The sequence below is a fragment of the Pyricularia pennisetigena genome (assembly GCF_004337985.1).
Source record: "Pyricularia pennisetigena strain Br36 chromosome 7 map unlocalized Pyricularia_pennisetigena_Br36_Scf_7, whole genome shotgun sequence".
NCBI lineage: Eukaryota > Fungi > Ascomycota > Sordariomycetes > Magnaporthales > Pyriculariaceae > Pyricularia > Pyricularia pennisetigena.
In genome coordinates, this window is record NW_021940919.1 from 791,227 (window position 1) to 808,818 (window position 17,592).

The 17,592-nt window shown below is 52.1% G+C and overlaps 6 protein-coding genes across 6 annotated transcripts in view; 4 read left to right on the forward strand and 2 right to left on the reverse strand.

Moving 5' to 3' along the window:
- Positions 1-1,398: 1,398 nt before the first annotated feature.
- On the reverse strand, positions 1,399-1,947 carry PpBr36_09859 (uncharacterized protein; the record flags this gene model as incomplete). The annotated part of the gene is made up of 1 exon (XM_029896978.1): positions 1,399-1,947. One exon carries the CDS (start codon positions 1,945-1,947, stop codon positions 1,399-1,401), a length of 549 nt encoding a protein of 182 aa, XP_029745115.1.
- Positions 1,511-4,781, forward strand: PpBr36_09860 (uncharacterized protein; the record flags this gene model as incomplete). The annotated part of the gene is made up of 4 exons (XM_029896979.1): positions 1,511-1,975; positions 3,600-3,917; positions 4,008-4,110; positions 4,195-4,781. 4 exons carry the CDS (start codon positions 1,511-1,513, stop codon positions 4,779-4,781), a joined length of 1,473 nt encoding a protein of 490 aa, XP_029745388.1.
- A 2,856-nt stretch (positions 4,782-7,637) lies between these two features.
- Positions 7,638-8,021, forward strand: PpBr36_09861 (uncharacterized protein; the record flags this gene model as incomplete). The annotated part of the gene is made up of 1 exon (XM_029896980.1): positions 7,638-8,021. One exon carries the CDS (start codon positions 7,638-7,640, stop codon positions 8,019-8,021), a length of 384 nt encoding a protein of 127 aa, XP_029745376.1.
- A 1,108-nt stretch (positions 8,022-9,129) lies between these two features.
- On the reverse strand, positions 9,130-10,859 carry PpBr36_09862 (uncharacterized protein; the record flags this gene model as incomplete). The annotated part of the gene is made up of 2 exons (XM_029896981.1): positions 9,130-10,566; positions 10,665-10,859. The coding sequence occupies 2 exons, from the start codon at positions 10,857-10,859 to the stop codon at positions 9,130-9,132; spliced, it is 1,632 nt and encodes a 543-aa protein (XP_029745375.1).
- Positions 10,860-12,876: 2,017 nt separating this feature from the next.
- Positions 12,877-14,394, forward strand: PpBr36_09863 (uncharacterized protein; the record flags this gene model as incomplete). Its single annotated transcript, XM_029896982.1, has 4 exons — positions 12,877-13,212; positions 13,290-13,512; positions 13,596-13,955; positions 14,204-14,394. 4 exons carry the CDS (start codon positions 12,877-12,879, stop codon positions 14,392-14,394), a joined length of 1,110 nt encoding a protein of 369 aa, XP_029745374.1.
- Positions 14,395-15,338: 944 nt separating this feature from the next.
- Positions 15,339-17,592, forward strand: part of PpBr36_09864 (uncharacterized protein) — a gene marked incomplete at both ends in the record, with an annotated part of 3,581 nt that continues 1,327 nt past the window's right edge. The window contains 3 exons of the mRNA XM_029896983.1: positions 15,339-15,797; positions 15,918-16,057; positions 16,827-17,583. Of these exons, the coding sequence (XP_029745373.1) occupies positions 15,339-15,797; positions 15,918-16,057; positions 16,827-17,583 (1,356 nt within the window). The remainder of the gene's footprint in view (positions 15,798-15,917; positions 16,058-16,826; positions 17,584-17,592) is intronic.

Genomic DNA, 17,592 nt, shown 5'->3' on the forward strand with positions numbered 1-17,592 from the left:
GTCAGCCCAAATCGGTGGGGCGGGCGACCCGTGGGTGGGTTGAATGTTTTGTGGGGGGGCCCGGCCCGGCCCAAAACTGAACGCGGGTTTTCTTGGCAACCCGCGGGCCCCCGTGAAAAACCCGGAAAAATAAAAATTTGTTGGATTTAATTTAATAATTTTATTAATTAAATTTTTTTTTTTTTTTTTCTTCTATGATTGGAGTAAAAAATATAAAATAAACTTGTTAAATTTAATTTTATAATTAAAAAAACTGTTTTTTTTATTTTTTCAATTTTTTTTAGATATTTATTATAAAATAAAACCCGCGGGTTACCCAATTCGGGCTGAGCCCGCCAGCCCGCGGGCCCCTTTAGCCCGCTAAAAAAAACCTGTGGGCTATTACGGGCCCCCGCCAAGAGCCCATGGGCTGGTGGGCCGGGCTGGGTTAAACCTGTTTTCGGGTTTTGGAATGCCTTACCTAAGTACGCTGTCAGCGATCTCCTTACCCATGCCTCTGAGAACAGAAAACCGAGACTGGCGAGAACCACCCGTGCATTCCGGTCTAACGACATCTTTTCGCAAGCCCAGCAAATTCTCAATCGCAGCTTGGTTCTCACAACTCGAGGTTTTCCATCAAAAAACAGCAAATAAAGGCAAAAGAGTCGTCGAGAACATGGCGATGGAGTGTTTAGCAGCGTTGCTGGAAGAAATCGGGGGTCTGCGACTGCAAGAAAAACCCCTTGTCAATCCATTTTGTATCTTTATACGGTTTTTTGCCAGCTATTACCAAGTGCTGTCAACCAACAAGATGCCATAACGATACGGAAGTGAAATAAGACGCTGGACGCCAAGCTTGACAAAGACATACGAACTCAGAGATGGTCCTGCTTAGCGCCGGGGGATTGATTTGGATTACGGGCCGGCAAAAGGTGGGTTGTCCAGTAAAACATCTTTGGCAGAGACGGGAGCCGCCAACTACAGGTTAGGATTGCACATTTGCCAATAGTGGTTTGGTTGAGGGGGAGCACAGCCCGCGGAAATAAGGTCGATCCAGTAGCCTGACCTGAGACCGAAAAGCATCAACGGCTACAGGAGATGAATCCAACCCTATTGCCGAGTTCTCACCCACCAGCCCAAGGTAATGTTATGGATGTGGTTTAGAGACTTGCACCCATGAAAAATTCCGTTACAGCCTTCGTTGTGAAGACTTGGTTCAACATGGGCAGGATGATCACTAACTTACTACAGAGTAATGGCTACATAAGACGCATAAGTCCAGTCTGTGTAGTCTCAATCGCTTGATTCGCTAAATAACATGCAGAATCTAATATCACAGTAAAATACAAAACAAACAAAAACAGAACATCGTTGAGATGGACACATAGTGAACGGTGTGCAACTGCAGCCTCGTGGCTCTCAAATACCATGACGACCCAGCGCCTTTCCGCGCTTCGAAACCTCACGTGCGCCCTGCTCCTTGATCTTTGCCAGCCTGGCCTGCTCCTTAGCCTCCCTCTCGAGGGCGACGATGTGGTCCCTGGCGTCGCGGACCTCACGCCTGGCGATGTCGAGGGCGCGGTCGGCCTGGCGCTCTGCCTCCTCGGCGCCCATGATGCGCTCGCGCGCGGCTAGGATGCTCGGGTCCGTGGTGTCGTGGTGGCGACGGGACAGGAGGGTGGAGCGGCGGCGCGGGGGACTGGCCGACGTCGAGGCCGTGCTCATGCTGCTGACGCTGTTGGCGTCGACGGATCGCCGGTGCCGGTTGAAGAAACCGCCCCCGTCGCGGCCCGTGGGGCTGGTGTTGTGCGCTGCCATCGGGGCTGGGGCCGGGGCTGATGTCCGCCGCGCGGTCGGCACGGGGGAAACGGAGCGCTTGCGGCCAAAGAGGCCCCGACGTTCTTGGCGGACGGGCTCTTGGACGACGACCTCCTCCTTGGGTGGCTCGTGGCGGGAGAAGAGAGGCATTTTTTGTGGAGATTTTTTTATTGGGAGGGTTTGTTGTGCTCAAGGATATATGTTAAGATAAGCTACTGAGCTGAGCCAAGCAGTTGTGGGCTTGCCAAGTTTGGTTTTGGAATGCTTGTGTTTGCTAATGATAAGTTCTGGTGAGTATGGAGAAAAACCCAAGTTGCCGATTTTCCGGGCGAGGTCCCCTATTTCAACTTGTTTCTTGGAAAGCTTGGTGTCTGCTATCATTCGCTTCGGATTGCCGACGATCTTTCTACATTTGGTTACACCAAATTCGTCATTATTTTACTCGTAGCATTAAACCATGTACTCTACTTTGATCTTGAACGCGAAAGGATTTTGTGACGTCAGTTTTCTGCTTCGTAAAGCGGAAGGCAAAGGGAGTTTTGGAGGGGATCAGCATCGATCCTTGCTTTTCCAGTTGTAGCGAACCAATGGGCTGGTGCACCTAATGCCAGTGACGCACTACGAGAACTCTTCAGGGTCCAAGGGACCAACAGGACGCCAGAGATGGTATGCAGGGTCTTGGGATTGGTTGCGTCAATTCTTCGGGGGGAACAGAATAAATAAATAGCGCTGATGCAAGGGCTGCTTGCACGATTGACGGGAGGGCTTATGGTCGATATTGATGATAGGTAGCCAGACTAGTTACATCATTGTAAGAGCTGAGCCACGCTGTGAATTTAAGGAGAGGTTGTGTGAACTGGCTGACCACCCTAAATCAATGTCGATTGATGCAGCCATGTCAGCATGTGGCTGTTTGGCGATTGTGCTAGACATCCTAGTTGTGTCTGGTTTTGTTGGCTGGATGGATTAAGTAGGGACCTACCCTTATGCTGGTGATAACGTCGTCTGAAGGGGTTTGAAATGATCAAAAAAAAAGTTGGTCAAAAAAGAAAAGAATAGATATTCTCCAAACATACAGGGCTTGGGAATCAATGCGTTATGAATGATAAGGTGGTTTCATCTGGGCTGAGATGACAGTCCATCATAGGCAGCTGACCCAAACATGATCACTGATGATACATACTGTCAAGCCCATTTTGGCCGTTAACGAACGAGATTCGTACAAAATTTCGGCGAATGGTTATTGGTGATGTTTTGCGAAACACAAATAGGCGGAAATGCAGGCAAGTAACATTGCTGCATTCTCCAAGCAGTAAAAGGGTATGACTTCAACAGATTATTACCTTGATCTGGTTAGGTTTGTTGAAGGATAATGAGAGGAAAGGAAGCGTCGCTATTTTCGATAAATACGCCGTTGCTCACTTACTGTGGAAACATTTTTGCCCAAGCTTGTTTTGCTGCGGAGATTTGGGAAGGAGTGGGTCTGTCAACGGCGCGCACGGACCATAGTTTGTTCTTGACTCCAAGCAAGCTTCTGCACGTGACTGATGCGCATTGAAGGTCGAGATCGCGTCAGGAATTTTTTCTTAGTGTCGGGCGCGCGTGCAATTCCACAGCGCCATCAATGGTTTGTTGCTTCAACTAAAGCCAGCCAATGTGGCACCCTTCCAACTGCTTGATGCACAACAACTAGCCCTCCGTACGATTGATGCGACTTAATCCAAACGATTAACGTCGAACCCCTCATCCGACTTGCCTTTTTACACATACATCGTTCGACAATTTCTATTCTCCCTCCTTAGGCTCCCAACCAGACCAACATGGCGTCGAGATCTCGATCGCCAGTCTCAGATCGAGGCTCGCGGGCAAATAGAAACCGCCGCTCGCCCTCCCGCGGTCGATCGCGAACGCCTTCACACTCGCGCTCGCCATCGCCACGCCGCAATGGCCGATCACGAGGCGCCGACAGCCGCAGCCGGAGCAGAAGTCGAAGCCGGACACGAAGCCGCACCCGTACCCGAAGTCCGTCCCCCGGTCGCAGTCACAGCCGTGGCCGAGATGTCAGGATGAGAAGTCGCACAAGGAGTGTGTCGGCTAGCCCGGCGCCACGCAGTACCAAGGTGAGGCGAAGTTAAATCTCAGCGTGTCCGCGTGGTTGACGTTGCACTGTCGTCGTAGGGGTGTGGCATACTGACGAGAACGCTGCGCAGATTGTTATTGAGAGGCTCACCAAGAATGTCACTGAGGATCACTTGCGAGACATATTCGGACAGTACGGCGAGATTCGCGATCTTGATTTACCCATAAACAGACGTGAGTTTGAATAGTTGCCCAGGGACACTTCAGCCCTTTCATTCCTCTTCAAAGCTAACAACCAGGCAATACCAATGTCAACAGAGGGCACGAACCGCGGAACAGCCTACATCTTATACGTACAGGAGCCCGACGCCGAGTCGGCCATCGCCCACATGCACGAGGGCCAGATCGACGGAGCCACCGTCAACGTATCCATCGTCCTGCCGCGCCGCAAGTTCTCCCCCGAGCCACCGGGGGCTCGCCGCGGCAACCCGCACATCGACCCGCGACACATAGCACAAGCCGCTCGCGTGGGTGGACTCGCGTCTGCCGCTGCCGCAGGTGGCTCTAGTGGCTTCAGAGGATCCAGGGGACGAGGAGGCGGCGGGCCACCAGCCGGCCCTCGTGGAGGTCGCAACAACGATGTATACAGGCCCTCTTCTAGGAGCAAATCGCCTGATGCGGGACGGGCGGGCGGCTACAGGAGCCGGTCGCCTGGATCACCATACTCCAACAGGTCTGATTCTAGGTCGAGGAGGCGCGGAGGTGGAGGTGGTAGGAGGGATACGGGTGGCGATGATTATGGAAGGCGGCGAAGCCCCAGCCGCGATAGCTATAGCAGTTATGGTGGCAGGCGGAGCAGGTCGCGGTCGCAGAGCCGCGGCCGTGGTGGTCGCAGCTACCGCTAAGATGATGGGGTGTTACGACTGGAATCGATGGGTCCTGTTTGGTGAGACTTACTGAGGTTGGCCCCAATCATGCAGGTGCCCCAGGCAGCCTGTGTCCTAAACCTGCACACTGACAGGTACCTGCTTAGGATGAAGGGAAAGAATCGAAACCCTAACACAGGGTCAGAGTCTTCATCAGATGCGACAGCGGGACCTTCATGGGCTAAAGTTAGTCAAACAGCCTTCTTCCTTCCCATCAGCACTGAAGTAACTGGCATTTCTTGTATCCAATCAAAAGCACCAGTGTAAGATAAAAAATCTAATGGATGGCAGCGCTTATGCTACAGGCTCGAGGTCGGGCAGATTGGGTGAATGAGAAGGAACGCACCCCTCTGAATATGCTTGCGGAGACAGTCCTCAACCCAAGCTGCTTAGCGGAAAATCACCGGTTTTTATCAAATTCAAAATTCAAGTCCGAATGCAATTTCCGGAAACTGTATCCCACCATGTGATGATTCAAAGCAAGGACAAAGTCAATTCGCTGCGCCAGACATGAGGCAGACAGCAATGGTTTGTATGCATGCTGGGTTCTGGCTGGTTCCTGTAGTGTGGGGCAAGCCGTTTTGCGTGGTAGGGCTGAGAGTTGCGAGAGGCGGGAATATGGGGGCGGCAGCTTCATCCCTGCGGGCCACAACTTCAAGCCACGTACAGTACCTAAATTCTCGAGCGGCTACGAATTCGACAGACGGATACCCTATCAAGGCGCCGTGCCAGTTACAGGATGAACAAGCAGCCACTCAATGCACGGACACGACATCCAGCCTTCACTTAGACTGGATCCGGTCTAGATCTCGAATCTGGCTCGTAGGATTTTAGCATTCATGACATAGCCACGCCTCGCTACACCCTACTTTGCTCAAGCAGAGCCGCTCCACAAAGAGCCCAAGACTGAGCCGCATCACCAGGCTGACTTTTTTTTTTCTTTTCTTTTTTTTTTTTTTTTTTTTTTATGTTTCTTTCGATCTCTAGGTCCGGTTCAGGTCAGCCGTCACGGTGATTGCCAGCGCCCCACCCCGCACATTGACCTACCTTACATTAGCCTCAGCCGCTGTTTTAGGCCACATGTCTTGGGCGGCTCCGCACATGATCGAAGTAGCACTAAAATCTAACTGTTGCAGTCTCGCTAACGACCGGCCTGTCAATCGACGACTTGCGCGCGTACCTCGACACACCGGATCTGTTTTTTTGTAACGCTCTTGTATACCAACGACGACCCTTTTGTGATCGTGATTTGTTGTCGGGTTGGGTAACTTTTCAAAATCACTTATTCGCTATGATACTCATTTATTCAAGCTAGACCTTGCTAAGACGACGTCACTGAGAAGTGCCAGCTTAGGACAACAGGCCAAAGCTGTGCCACACAGTCGTATTGACCCCACAGGACAAAGATCAAAGGGGGCGCATCGAGCAATTCAATTGCTCGAGCTGGTGTTTACTCTTGGCCGGGCTGTTTTTCCCTAATATCCATGGACAACACAGCCACAAAGATCGCAGGGCTCGCCCTAAATGAGCCTTTCAGTTTGCTGTGGTTTTTTTCGAACGCGACTTGTTCGGACATTATCGCTGCCTCTGGGCCTCGATGACCTTCGGATTTTGCTGTTTTGGCAAGGCATACATGAAGAGAATCCCCTGGTGGTACAAGCTTTCCGCAGGTCATCTCAGATAAGGTCACGAACCGTTACTGCCATTGGTCCTCTGTCGGCCATGTGCCGATTCGTGTGTTTCTCCGGTTCTTTTGTCTCACTTTATTCACACCGGAAGTACTTCCGCCTTTGGCCGAGACCGAGATGGCCCCTCAAGGGAGCGTTTTATCGTGATGCGGATCGCTCATTCTTGTCCTCTGGTCGCTACTCGACAATCAGCCTTGTCCCACTACAACCCTGCGAGTATATTGGTACACACCTCATTAGTCTGGTAGAGTAAGCACACACCTGTGCCCAGCCCGCCGTCCAACTACGAGAAAAAGTACCTTGCGTTTTCTATTCCACTACGAACCACAAGCTACCCACAACATCCTCATTGTTCATCGGGCTGACATATGGAAACGTTATTTTCATGTGGGTGGGCGCAGGAATGCCTGCTCACAGCTAGATATACGAACACCTTCTCCACTACTTTATGTCGAGCAAATTAGAGTCTTTGGTACTCGGTGTTTCCCGATGTTGTACACAAATAATTGCAGCTATTTCAAGATTTTGACTTTCTCGGGTCAAACATTATCATGTTGCTTGGTGTCATTGGGCATTGCGGCTCGGGATACGAGGCCTCTCTCTACTAATTTTGACGCACGTCTGCCTTGCTTCCTTGCCATAGCCTGAAGACATGCGTCTTGTTGAAATGATCCCTGCACCAAGTGGTGTATACTCGATGTTCTCCTATTCCTCCTATACTCGTCCCGGATGACNNATTCACGCCTCACCCTTAACTTAACAAATGTAATGGGGGCCTTGGGATCACCATGAGCAGTGTTCACCACATCCAAGGCGGTTCGTATCACCTGGATGCTTCGATTTGCCAAGATTCAACATTCCTTTTTGTCGCTTTTGTCTTTTTTGTTCTTTTTTTTTTGGAGGTGCTGGCGCCACAACGGCGATGCCATCTTTATGGTGCTCAAAGAGATTTTCATATATAGCTCAACGTTCTCCTCGTGGTGCAGCATTGTCAGTGACAGAGAGCATCAAGTCAGCAATAGTTATCACAAAGTATTTGTTTCCATTCATACTGCAGCAGCCTGCAGTCTGCCGGACGCAACTCGCATCCAAACCCATATCAATTTCTTGGTCATCATTTCTGAGTTCTTAGACCTGTTGCTGTTTCATGAGCAGCCTCTTGTTGTCACCAAGCTGTATCAAGAGCTCTGATCATAGTGACGGACCCGAGTTTCGTCGACATAACCAGACGAGACTCAACAGTAACCTTGAGCGCTGCCGATCACTGTCAACATCAACAACAGCAAGACTCGACGATTCGGAAACACTAAAACGCCCATCGCATCGCCGAAGAGCGGTTGTTGAAAGGGTCATCAACAATGCAGCATCCCCGCCTACTCTGCAGAGCCCCGGCTGGACATGGGTTAGGGACCCCGACAATGCGCCCAAAACCAACCAAGCCACCGACTCCTCCACCACATGGCCCCCGTCCTGGCCCGCTGGCCCCGATCCCGCCAGGGAACCCGACGCCTCCCCCTTCACCGAGGCGTAGGACAGCGCAGAAATCTCCACCTGCGTAGGTAGCGGGCGCTCGTCTAGTCCCCTGCAGCAACGCCTCTGGAATCAGGGCCACTAGCAACGTCCCGGGAGGAGCATGTCCGTAAGGATCAACTTGGCCCTGAACTTTTGTTCGCGTCTCCTACTCGAGGCGCCTCGACTCATCTATGGGCTTCCTCTCGACGTTTCAAGCAGCAATGGTCAGCATCATCATGCGGTTTGGCCTCGCATGTTGGTGGAGTTCTAGGTGTTGTGCTTCTCGGACTAATTCTACTTCCTTAGGCTGATTCAAGGGCCGCAACGAAGTGTTTTTTTTTTCTTTTTGTTTCTTTTATCCTGGAAAATGTGTTCATGGTTAGGCGTTGTCAGCTTGTTCGCGCGAATAGCAACCAATGATAGATTGGTTGGGGGTTCGTTGTCATTTTTGTGCAATTTCAACTTTGTACTTTTTGTGTATTCTTGTGGAAAAATAGTATCAATTCATCGAGAGGCACAGATATACTCCTGCCTCTATTATTTTAAAAGACGAAGGAGCGGATTCCAAGGAAGGGTTGTGTCGCGTGTTTACCCAGGTACTCGGGTTCGGCCCCGGCTGGTAATGAGAGGTTGCATGATTGATGTAATTTTTATCCAAGAGAAAAGGTTCCTTTTCCAAATGGGAACTGCATTTGGAGCATCTGAAAGCCAAAGCAAATACCTGGTATCCAGATTCTTGCTCATAGCACACGTAATTGCAATTATTCGATGGCCCCAGGTGGTATCGTAGGGGTCATGTCTTTCTTTCGGTCTGGTAAATGGAGAGACAGGCGATTGGTGAAACAACCAACTGACAGAATTGGACACAGTAATGAAAGACGTGGTTGGATAGAAAAAGGAAAGGAACTTGAGCTTCAGAGGCGCACGGGTTGTTGATCACTGATCAATGATCAGGAACATGGAAAATAAAATAACCCCCAATGCATGCTGAATGCATATATAACAAGTTAAAACCCCGCTGTAGATATGTGACATAATGGATGACCACATTTATGATTCGACCATTTCTCTACCCGAGCAATATGGCTCACAGGTCACTAAGCTACTTATCCTGCAGCAACATCGACCTATCTATGCTGCCCAGCAACAAGGTCGACATGGGCTAGATCCGCCTCCAAAACGTCAACCGTGACACCTCCCGTCGTCTTGGGACCCTGATAGCCATGCCTCGCTCCAAAGGCCCACCAGAGCCCCGCCAGCGTCGTCGTGCCGCCCCATATGACACTGGCATAGTTCATGTTCTTGGCGTCGACAGGCAGCGAGAAGGGGAAGCAGTAGATCACAAACCAGACCACCATGTAGGCGCACGCCACGCCGTTGAGGGCGAAGCCCAGCCACCCTTTCAGCCTGAAGACGCCGTACTGAATGTTCCGCCTCCCGGTCAGCAGGTTCGGCAGGATGGCGGCCAGGTACGAGCTGCTGGACATGAGGACGAAGCAGCCGACGAAGGCGTTGAAGGCGGTGGTGCTGCCGACGTACAGCACGCCCAGGAGGGTGACGAGCACGGCGGACGCCAGGGTCGCGTTGGCGGGCACGTCGAGGCGCGGGTCGACGCGGCCCAGGAGGCGCGGCAGGGGCGCGGCGCCGTCGCGCGCGAGCGCCCACAGGGTGCGGCCGGCGGTGATGTGCAGGCCCACGACGTTGAGCGAGATGCAGGCCAGCACGAGGGCCAGCAGGCCCGTGGCGGCGGCGGCGGACCCCGTGGCCTGGCGGTAGATGGCGGCGATGGGGTAAGGCGCGGTCAGGAGCGCGTCGTAGTCGTTGATGGCGTACATGACGGCCACGAGGTAGGCGAGCCCCGTGGCAAAGCCGATGCCGACCTGCATCAGGACGGCCAGCGGCACGTTGCGCGAGGCCCGCGGGATCTCCTCGGAGAGGTGCGTCACCACGTCGACGGCCCCGACGGAGAAGGCGCCGTTGAGCATTCCGGCCACGAACACGAAGCCGTCCGGGTACCCGAGGTCGGCGCGCCAGGACGTCCAGACGAAGGCCGACGAGGCGTGCGGGGCCCGCCCGTCGCGGCCCGGCATGGCCGTCACGACGGTCACGGTGACGAGGAAGCCGACGACGATGAACAAGATGCCCAGGTTGTTGAGGTGCGGCATGACGCGGTTCGCGAGGCAGACGGCGGCGCAGGCGGCCCACGTCGCCACCATGTAGACCACGAAGACGTGCCAGGGCTGCGGGGCAAAGTCGGCGTGGTTCAGCGCGTACATCTGCACGATGGTGTTGCCAAAGATGGACGCCATGCTCGCCGCCCCCGCCACCCAGGCCAGGTAGTTCCACCACCCGGCAAAGTACCCTATCGGCCGGCCCCACCGCGCGCTCCCCGGCGTCACCGTCGCCCAGTGGTAGACGCCTGCGGCAGTGGGGATGGCGCTGGCCAGTTCGGCGATGGACGCCGCGACGCACCAGTAGAAGACCGAGACGGTGATGAATTCGTATATCACCCCGGGTGGCCCGCCGTTGAAGATGGCAGTCAGGATCGATCCACCGATTGCAGGCTGGCGATGGAGGGGGTTAGCAGATTTTTGATTTGATTTTCTTTTTGTTAATAGCAGGAAGGGTGGTGGTATTTTGGCAAAGAGGATCAACAGCTCACCCAAACATTTCCCACAGTCACCCCGACTCCTGCGAGTGATATCAAGCTAAAGTTTCTGGGCAGCTCTTGAACGTGACCCGAGGCGTTGATGAGGACCCGGTCGGCATGGTCAGCGCTTCCCGTCCGCTGCTGCTGTACATCCTGGCTGCCGCCAGAGAGGTCTGCCTTTTGTTTTGGCGACAACGTCTCCGTCATTTGGCTTGAAGTTGCAAGGGCCTACTTAAACAAGATTACACGAAAAGAATTTCAGCTCGGATAAGTGAACCGTCCGTTATGAGTCGGAACACATGGCAGATTTTATGATTTATCTCGCAAAACAGCCCGCTCGGGCCTTGCAAATGAGCCGAGACCAACAGATCTCTATCGGCATTCTATCAGTATTGTGTCGCACTGGCTGCGACCTTAACCTGCAGGTTGCATAGATTAAGAAGAGATGGACATGTCACACATGGCCAATCATACACTTAGTTGGACCCTTGCTGCCATGTTTCTTCCCTGTTGATAGGCAAACCTGCCGTCCGGTTTCCCCACCAAAAACCCCTCACGCAGCGTCTTGGCCCGTCGTGGACGGCTGCGAGGTTCGCCTGGACTCGACCTTTGTTCCTTTCCGTGTTCCCCTCCTCGACCATCATCATCCTTGTCATCCTCTATTGCACCCAAATCCCGTTCAGTGTCGTTCACAATCCAATCCTCCAGCACACTGGCAAACTGCAACACAAGAACTCACCGAAATGCTCCATTTCTAGGTGCTCGGCAAGTCTATATATGTTGCCCACTCAGGGGTAAACGCCCGCGGTCGCATGCATCCAGCCCTCCTGCTAAGAACATGAATCCGAAAATAGCGTGCCGGCTGGAGATGAAAAAAGAGTTTGTTTGCTCTTTAGTGTGCAGAATAGCCGTTCATCCGACCATTCAACGTCAAAATGCCTTTTTCCCCTTCCTTCGCTGCGCGGCTTCAGGACCCAATCCAGGCGGTACATGGCGTTTAGGAGCTCCATGAGTCGCGGTGGGCTGTTTGGCAGAGCCACAGCAATCTCAGCAACGGATATCCAGGCCCAAAACCGCTCCCGCTTGTTCGTCCGCGAACATGGCCCGGACTCTCGTTTCTTATTAATTGTAGGTCGTTGAGGAGCTTTTCGATTTTCCACGCTCCCAATATGGCTTTTATGTTTTTTGATGCGTCTACATTGTTCTTCTTATCTATCCAAGTCTTGATTTTCCTTCGCTGGCTTGCTATTGAGTCCGTCGTTTCGGGCGGTTCGACAGTAAAAAAAAGCTTCAACATACGGCGTGGTTGTGCGAGCGGAGGGGCTGAGGTTTCTTGAAGGGTGAGGAAATAAAGTAGCAACCCAAGACGGCTTGTAGCTTGTTGCTTGCCGCAAAGGTTGCAACCTTGCCGTACTGAGTAGACGCAATATTATTTAGTTTGATAGTAACATAAGTTAGTAAGACGTCGGGACAAAAAAAAAAAAAAAGAAACCGACATGCAGGCTGATTAGTCTGTCTCGTTGGTTTTATTTTTTTCTGCTTGCAGTCGCTCTGCCACCGTGCAGCCACCCCCGCCAATTCTTGGGGATACGTTGGTCGTGCAAAACGACACATGTGTGTGAGCCGTGGACTTCTTGGCTCTGACCTTGTTGGTAGTTTGGGCACACTGCGGTTGTCTATAAACGTATGATGTTATGTGGGCCGACCGCACCCTTATCTCAACCCTGCGCCACCAACCACTCCATTTGACTGCATATCATGGCCCCCCCGGACAGTAAGCTGTACCGACCGGACGGAACCCGGCTGCTTGAGGTGCCGCAGTATGCACATGCAAGTACTGTTGCATTCTAGGAAAGAGCTTTAGCAGGGAGGGGGGGCTATTGGAAGGCTGGGTATTGAATACAGCCTCAAGTGGAAGTAAGTAAGTCTGGGGGCTATTCTGTTGCATCAAGAATAGCTGGTAATCGAGCACTTGAAAGCAGATATGGGTGAGTAAACTCTTGAGTTGATGGGTAAAAGAGGAGTCAGCCCTCCAGCCTTTTGAATGTAAGAGTATCCTAGCCATTTTTTCATAAAAGGTCGATTGGGGTCCAGGTATTCAGATGAGATGCTGTTGCAGGTTTTATTGTTAAAAGAGTCAAAGTATCCCTGCCAAAGCCTCGTCCTTGTTTACTAGTTACTAGAACAAGATACCATACTTCCTCATGCCATATACCTTTTCATCATGAAGACTCATTTCCTTTTCTTCCTCTTGGCGTCTACGCTGTGGTTCCAGGATGTCGTCTGGTCCACTCCAGTGCCCGGCACAGGAGGTTCCAAAGGTACCCGCCTTCTCAAACAAAAGCCGAACCGCAAGACGACTTTGTCTAGGTTGACGCCATTGAAAAGCACGAATGGCATTCAGCAAACTACAGCTCAGCCGCTGGGGATAATCAAAAACAAGCCCAACAACAAGGCCAACTTTGCAACCACCGCTCAGGTTTCCCAAAAGAAAGGAAATACCAGCAAAAAGGGAAACCCAGCAACTAAGAAAGGACATAAAGGTCAAAATGTGACCAAGGTAAGGGTAATCACTATCGATTTACGTGACAAAACCGTGTTGTTGCTCATTTTGCTGACTTTTAGCTCTATCCGCAGAAACCATCTACTGCTACTACTACTACTACTACTACTACTACGACTACTGCCACCATAGGCAAAAAGTCCAACGGCCGAAAGCAGCATGTGGTTCCTACCAAAAAGACAAATGTGAGGTTTCAACATCAATCTCTACCGTTCAAACTACCAACAAAGGCTGTATCCATCATCGATAACCCTACCTCGGACTATGAAGTACAAGACAAAACAGGAAAAGGAACAGGTGAGCTCATTCAAGTCCCAAATTTCGTCTTTTTTGTTTGGCAGAAACCACCCAGTCCTAACGTCATATCGCTCGCACAATAGTGACCTTGTCCCTCACCAGCATTCAGACCTGTCTCCAGCAGGGTGCCAAAATCAACAACCTAAACCCACGATACGCAAACCACCAGCAAATGCGCATTGGCGCGGGACGAAATCGATACCCGACAGAGATCAACGGCAACAAGCAGCCGATCCCAAGCTTCTTGGCCAACAAGCTGCTCCCCGGCGAAATTATCCTGCATCACCCACTCCAGGGGCCTGATGTCAAGATAGGTCCGTACGACCGGCCGCGCACGACGGGGCCGGGCCCGCATCGCTGTTTTTTCGCGGTGAAAGATGGCAAATACCGTTTTCTCGCCGTGGGAACGCACCATGGCGCTCCGAGCGGCGGGTTTACTGAAGGTAAGCCGAAGAAACCGTGATTGCTGGGTGGTGGAACAAAAGAACCGAAAATGTGAAATCATGCGTAATTATCATTCAGCGTGGGGAAAAGGGTAGACTAGTCTGAGGTAAAATGTTATAGACTATATAGAAAATCGGTGCGAGGGATAACGTGGATAGAATAAAAGTCATGTTTTTGCTTGTGCTGTGCCAGCCCAATGGTGCCTTTGTAATATCTCACAGTGCGACGTTACATCACCAATAGGAAGCGGCAAGATGGCCGAGCGGTCTAAGGCGCCAGACTCAAGTTGAGCCAGTACACCTCAAGTACTCCACAACTTCCGAATCCCCAGATTCGGCGTATTCTGGTCTCGAAAGAGGCGTGGGTTCAAATCCCACTCTTGTCACCAATCTTATCTTTGTTAGTATAGTGGTCAGTATGCAAGCTTGTCACGCTTGAGACCCGGGTTCAATTCCCGGACAGAGAGATGATTATAATTTTTGGCGGATAAACCCAGACAAACTTGACTGGTTTGTCAGTTTGTTCATTTTGCCCTAGGAATCCCATCGTTTTTATTTATCAACTTTTTGTGATACTGGCTGGCCTTGCTTGCTATTTTACTCCACGAAATATTTCCAATCGGCAGACTTACCTCCCTCCGCTCGAGCTAATTGAATAACTAGTAGCCAAAAAAACAGATAGCATTTACGCGGTTCCCCTTTTAGCAGCCACATTTAGCGCAGTCGACTTTTGCGTGCCGAAAAATAGGCGCTTTCGGTATGTCTGGTCCGACTTGATAGAGTCGTTGACAAATAGTACCTTGCACCCCTTTTCCCTCCTGGGCAGGGCCGAGATGGTCACGATAAAAGCCACACAAGCTAGACTCTAGTGCCCCTGCACTAACGGACATCAACGTCCTGTTGACGCAGGTCCACACGCCAACTAGCATGAAATTCTCTAGCCAGCCTACAATCTAGAACCGAATAGTTTTAAGGGATTGTTGGCCTCGATGCTCCCGTGGCTTGGGGCGCTTGTTCAATTGCAATTTACCGGCAGCGCGAAAGTACAACGGCGGACCGATAGGTAAACGCACCAAGTAGTAAAGATGTGGGGTTTTTTTTTGTTGATGTGGGAGGATTGCGCCCCTATTTCCAAAAGGGGGGAAGTACACATGGTCTAAATCCTTACAGTCGGCATGGCCATGACACTATAAGAAGCACAATATAAATATCCAGGCTAGGAATGCCTTTTGCTTCTTGATTCTTTTTTTTTCCTTTGAGACATCATCAACACACAGTCATTACCTTACAGGTTCAAGCAGCAAACAATCGCCCAACCTAGCCTCTCGTTCGCATCTGCCACCAAATCTTCGATTACTTACTATTTTTTTTTTTTTCTCAAAAATGCAGTTCAGCACCTCCTTCCTCGCATCCCTCACGGCCAGCCTGGCGCTCTTCTCGGGAGCGCAGGCCGCCATGTCGGTGGACCAGATCGTGGGCGGGCTCAACATGTTCCGCGACATGGCCAAGCAGCTGCAGCCGGCGGCCAGCGCGCTCAGCCCGAACCCGCTCTCGGTGCTGACCAGCGCCAACCAGGCCAACCTGCAGCAGTGCGCGGACGGGTTCGCCCAGGCCGCGCAGCTGGGCGGCGGCTTCGTCAACGGCATCGCGGGCACGCCCGCCGTCGCCGGCCAGTACGCCGACGACGACCGCTCCAACATCGCCGGCGCCTATGGCGACTGCGCCCAGAGCCACCTGCTCCTGCTCAAGACCGTCGCCAACGCCCAGTCGGGTGTCGGCTACGGCACCGCCCAGGGCACGTCGATTGTCAACTCGATGGGCGCCATCTCGGCTGTCATTACTGTAAGTTTTTTTTTCTTTTTTTTTTCTTTTTTCTGTTGTGGCATTCCTGGAATGGGGACGCAAGCAAAACAAATTGTGGGCGCTGTTGACTGAACCCCTTCGTTCGTTTCTCCACAATAGGGACTCACGGCCAACCTGGTTGAGATTGTCGGCGCAAACTCGGGCGCGGCGATGCAGCTCAACGCCAACAAGAACAAGCTACTCAACGGTGCGGCCAGGGTCAAGGCCTGCTACTCTCCCGATATCGCAAGCATTGCCAAGTGCAGCATGCTTCGTGTTCAAGGCTACTAGCACCACAACATAGTCGATACAAAGGGAAGGGAGCCAATAGGAATACATGGGAACAGGATATTGCGATTAAAGAATTCTTGTAGATAATGATGTTTTTTTTTCTATTTTATTCATTTTATTTTTTACCTCAATGTCACGAACAATATACCTTACGTCAAGGTTGAATTTGTGCTCCGCCTTTGGACTTTGGACTCAGTCATTAGAGTTTTTACGCAAGATTGGACCAAAATCAGCTGCAACGAAATAGGACTATTTATGCCTGTTGGAGGAAGATGGCTAACGCACTTGGGTTAGAACAACATGGCTCACAAACTTGAGTTGGACATGCTTGATTAGTTAGAGAGATCAGGTAGGAGGGGTACGTGAAATATGGTGACCTCGTATATAAAACGCCCATAAATTCACGCAACCCCTTTCTTTTATAGTTAAAGGGTAAAAAGAAAAAAAAAGCCAATAGTAATCAGATAAAGCAGCTCGCACCATTTATTTCTCACAACTGAGTACCCACCAACTCAGGTACCAGTAAAAACAAAAAGATGGCCCTTCAGGAAAAGAACAGCGCGAGGACGGACGCCGTCACATCGTCAAACATGGAAGAAAGACTGCCGTGAGATGCCCTGCTCCACAAAGCTAGAGAGAGACATGTGTTTCGGAAGCATGATTCAGTCATGAGGCTGTGTACTAAAAGAAAAAAAAACAAAAAAAACAAAAAAAAAAAAAAAAAAAAAAAAACTTTAGGTGGGCCGAGCCAGCATGGCTACATGGTCTCGAAAGCCCATACTACAATGAGTCGCACCGAAGGTTCCAGAAATACGTGCGCGAGTACGTCGACACGCACCTGCTCCCGCACGCGCTCGAGTGGGAAGCGGCGGGGGAGGCGCCGCGGCAGGTCCGAGAGCGGTTCGCAGGGTCCGGGCTCGCCTTCCTGGACGTGCCGCTGGAGTACCGGCCGCCAGAGCAGCGCGCGGTGGCGGGGGTTCCGCACGAGCAGCTCGACGCCTTCCACGAGCTGATCCTCATGGACGAGATGGCGCGGCTGCCCAGCGGCGTCGCCATCGCGCTGGCCGGCGCGTCCAACGTCGGTGCCCCGCCCGTCATCTACTCGGGCTCCGATGGCCAGAAGCGCCGCTGGCTGCCGGGCCTCTTTTCCTGGCAGACCAGCTTCTGCCTCGCCGTCACGGAGCCCACTGCCGGCTCTGACGTCGGCGCCATTCGCACCTCGGCGGTCCGCACCCCGGACGGATCCGAGTACGTCGTCAACGGGCTGAAGAAGTGGGTCACGGGTGCGCCTTGGGCCACGCACATGACGACGGCGGTGCGCACCAAGAGCAGCAGCAGCAGCAGCAACACCACCACCAACACCAACACCAACACCAACACCAACACCACAACCTCGCGGTCCCCATCCCGGTCCGAAATCTCGCTCCTCGTCATCCCGCTCGACTCCCCCGGCGTATCAATTCGCAAGATCCACAACACGGGCCACAACGCGGGGGTGGGGGGG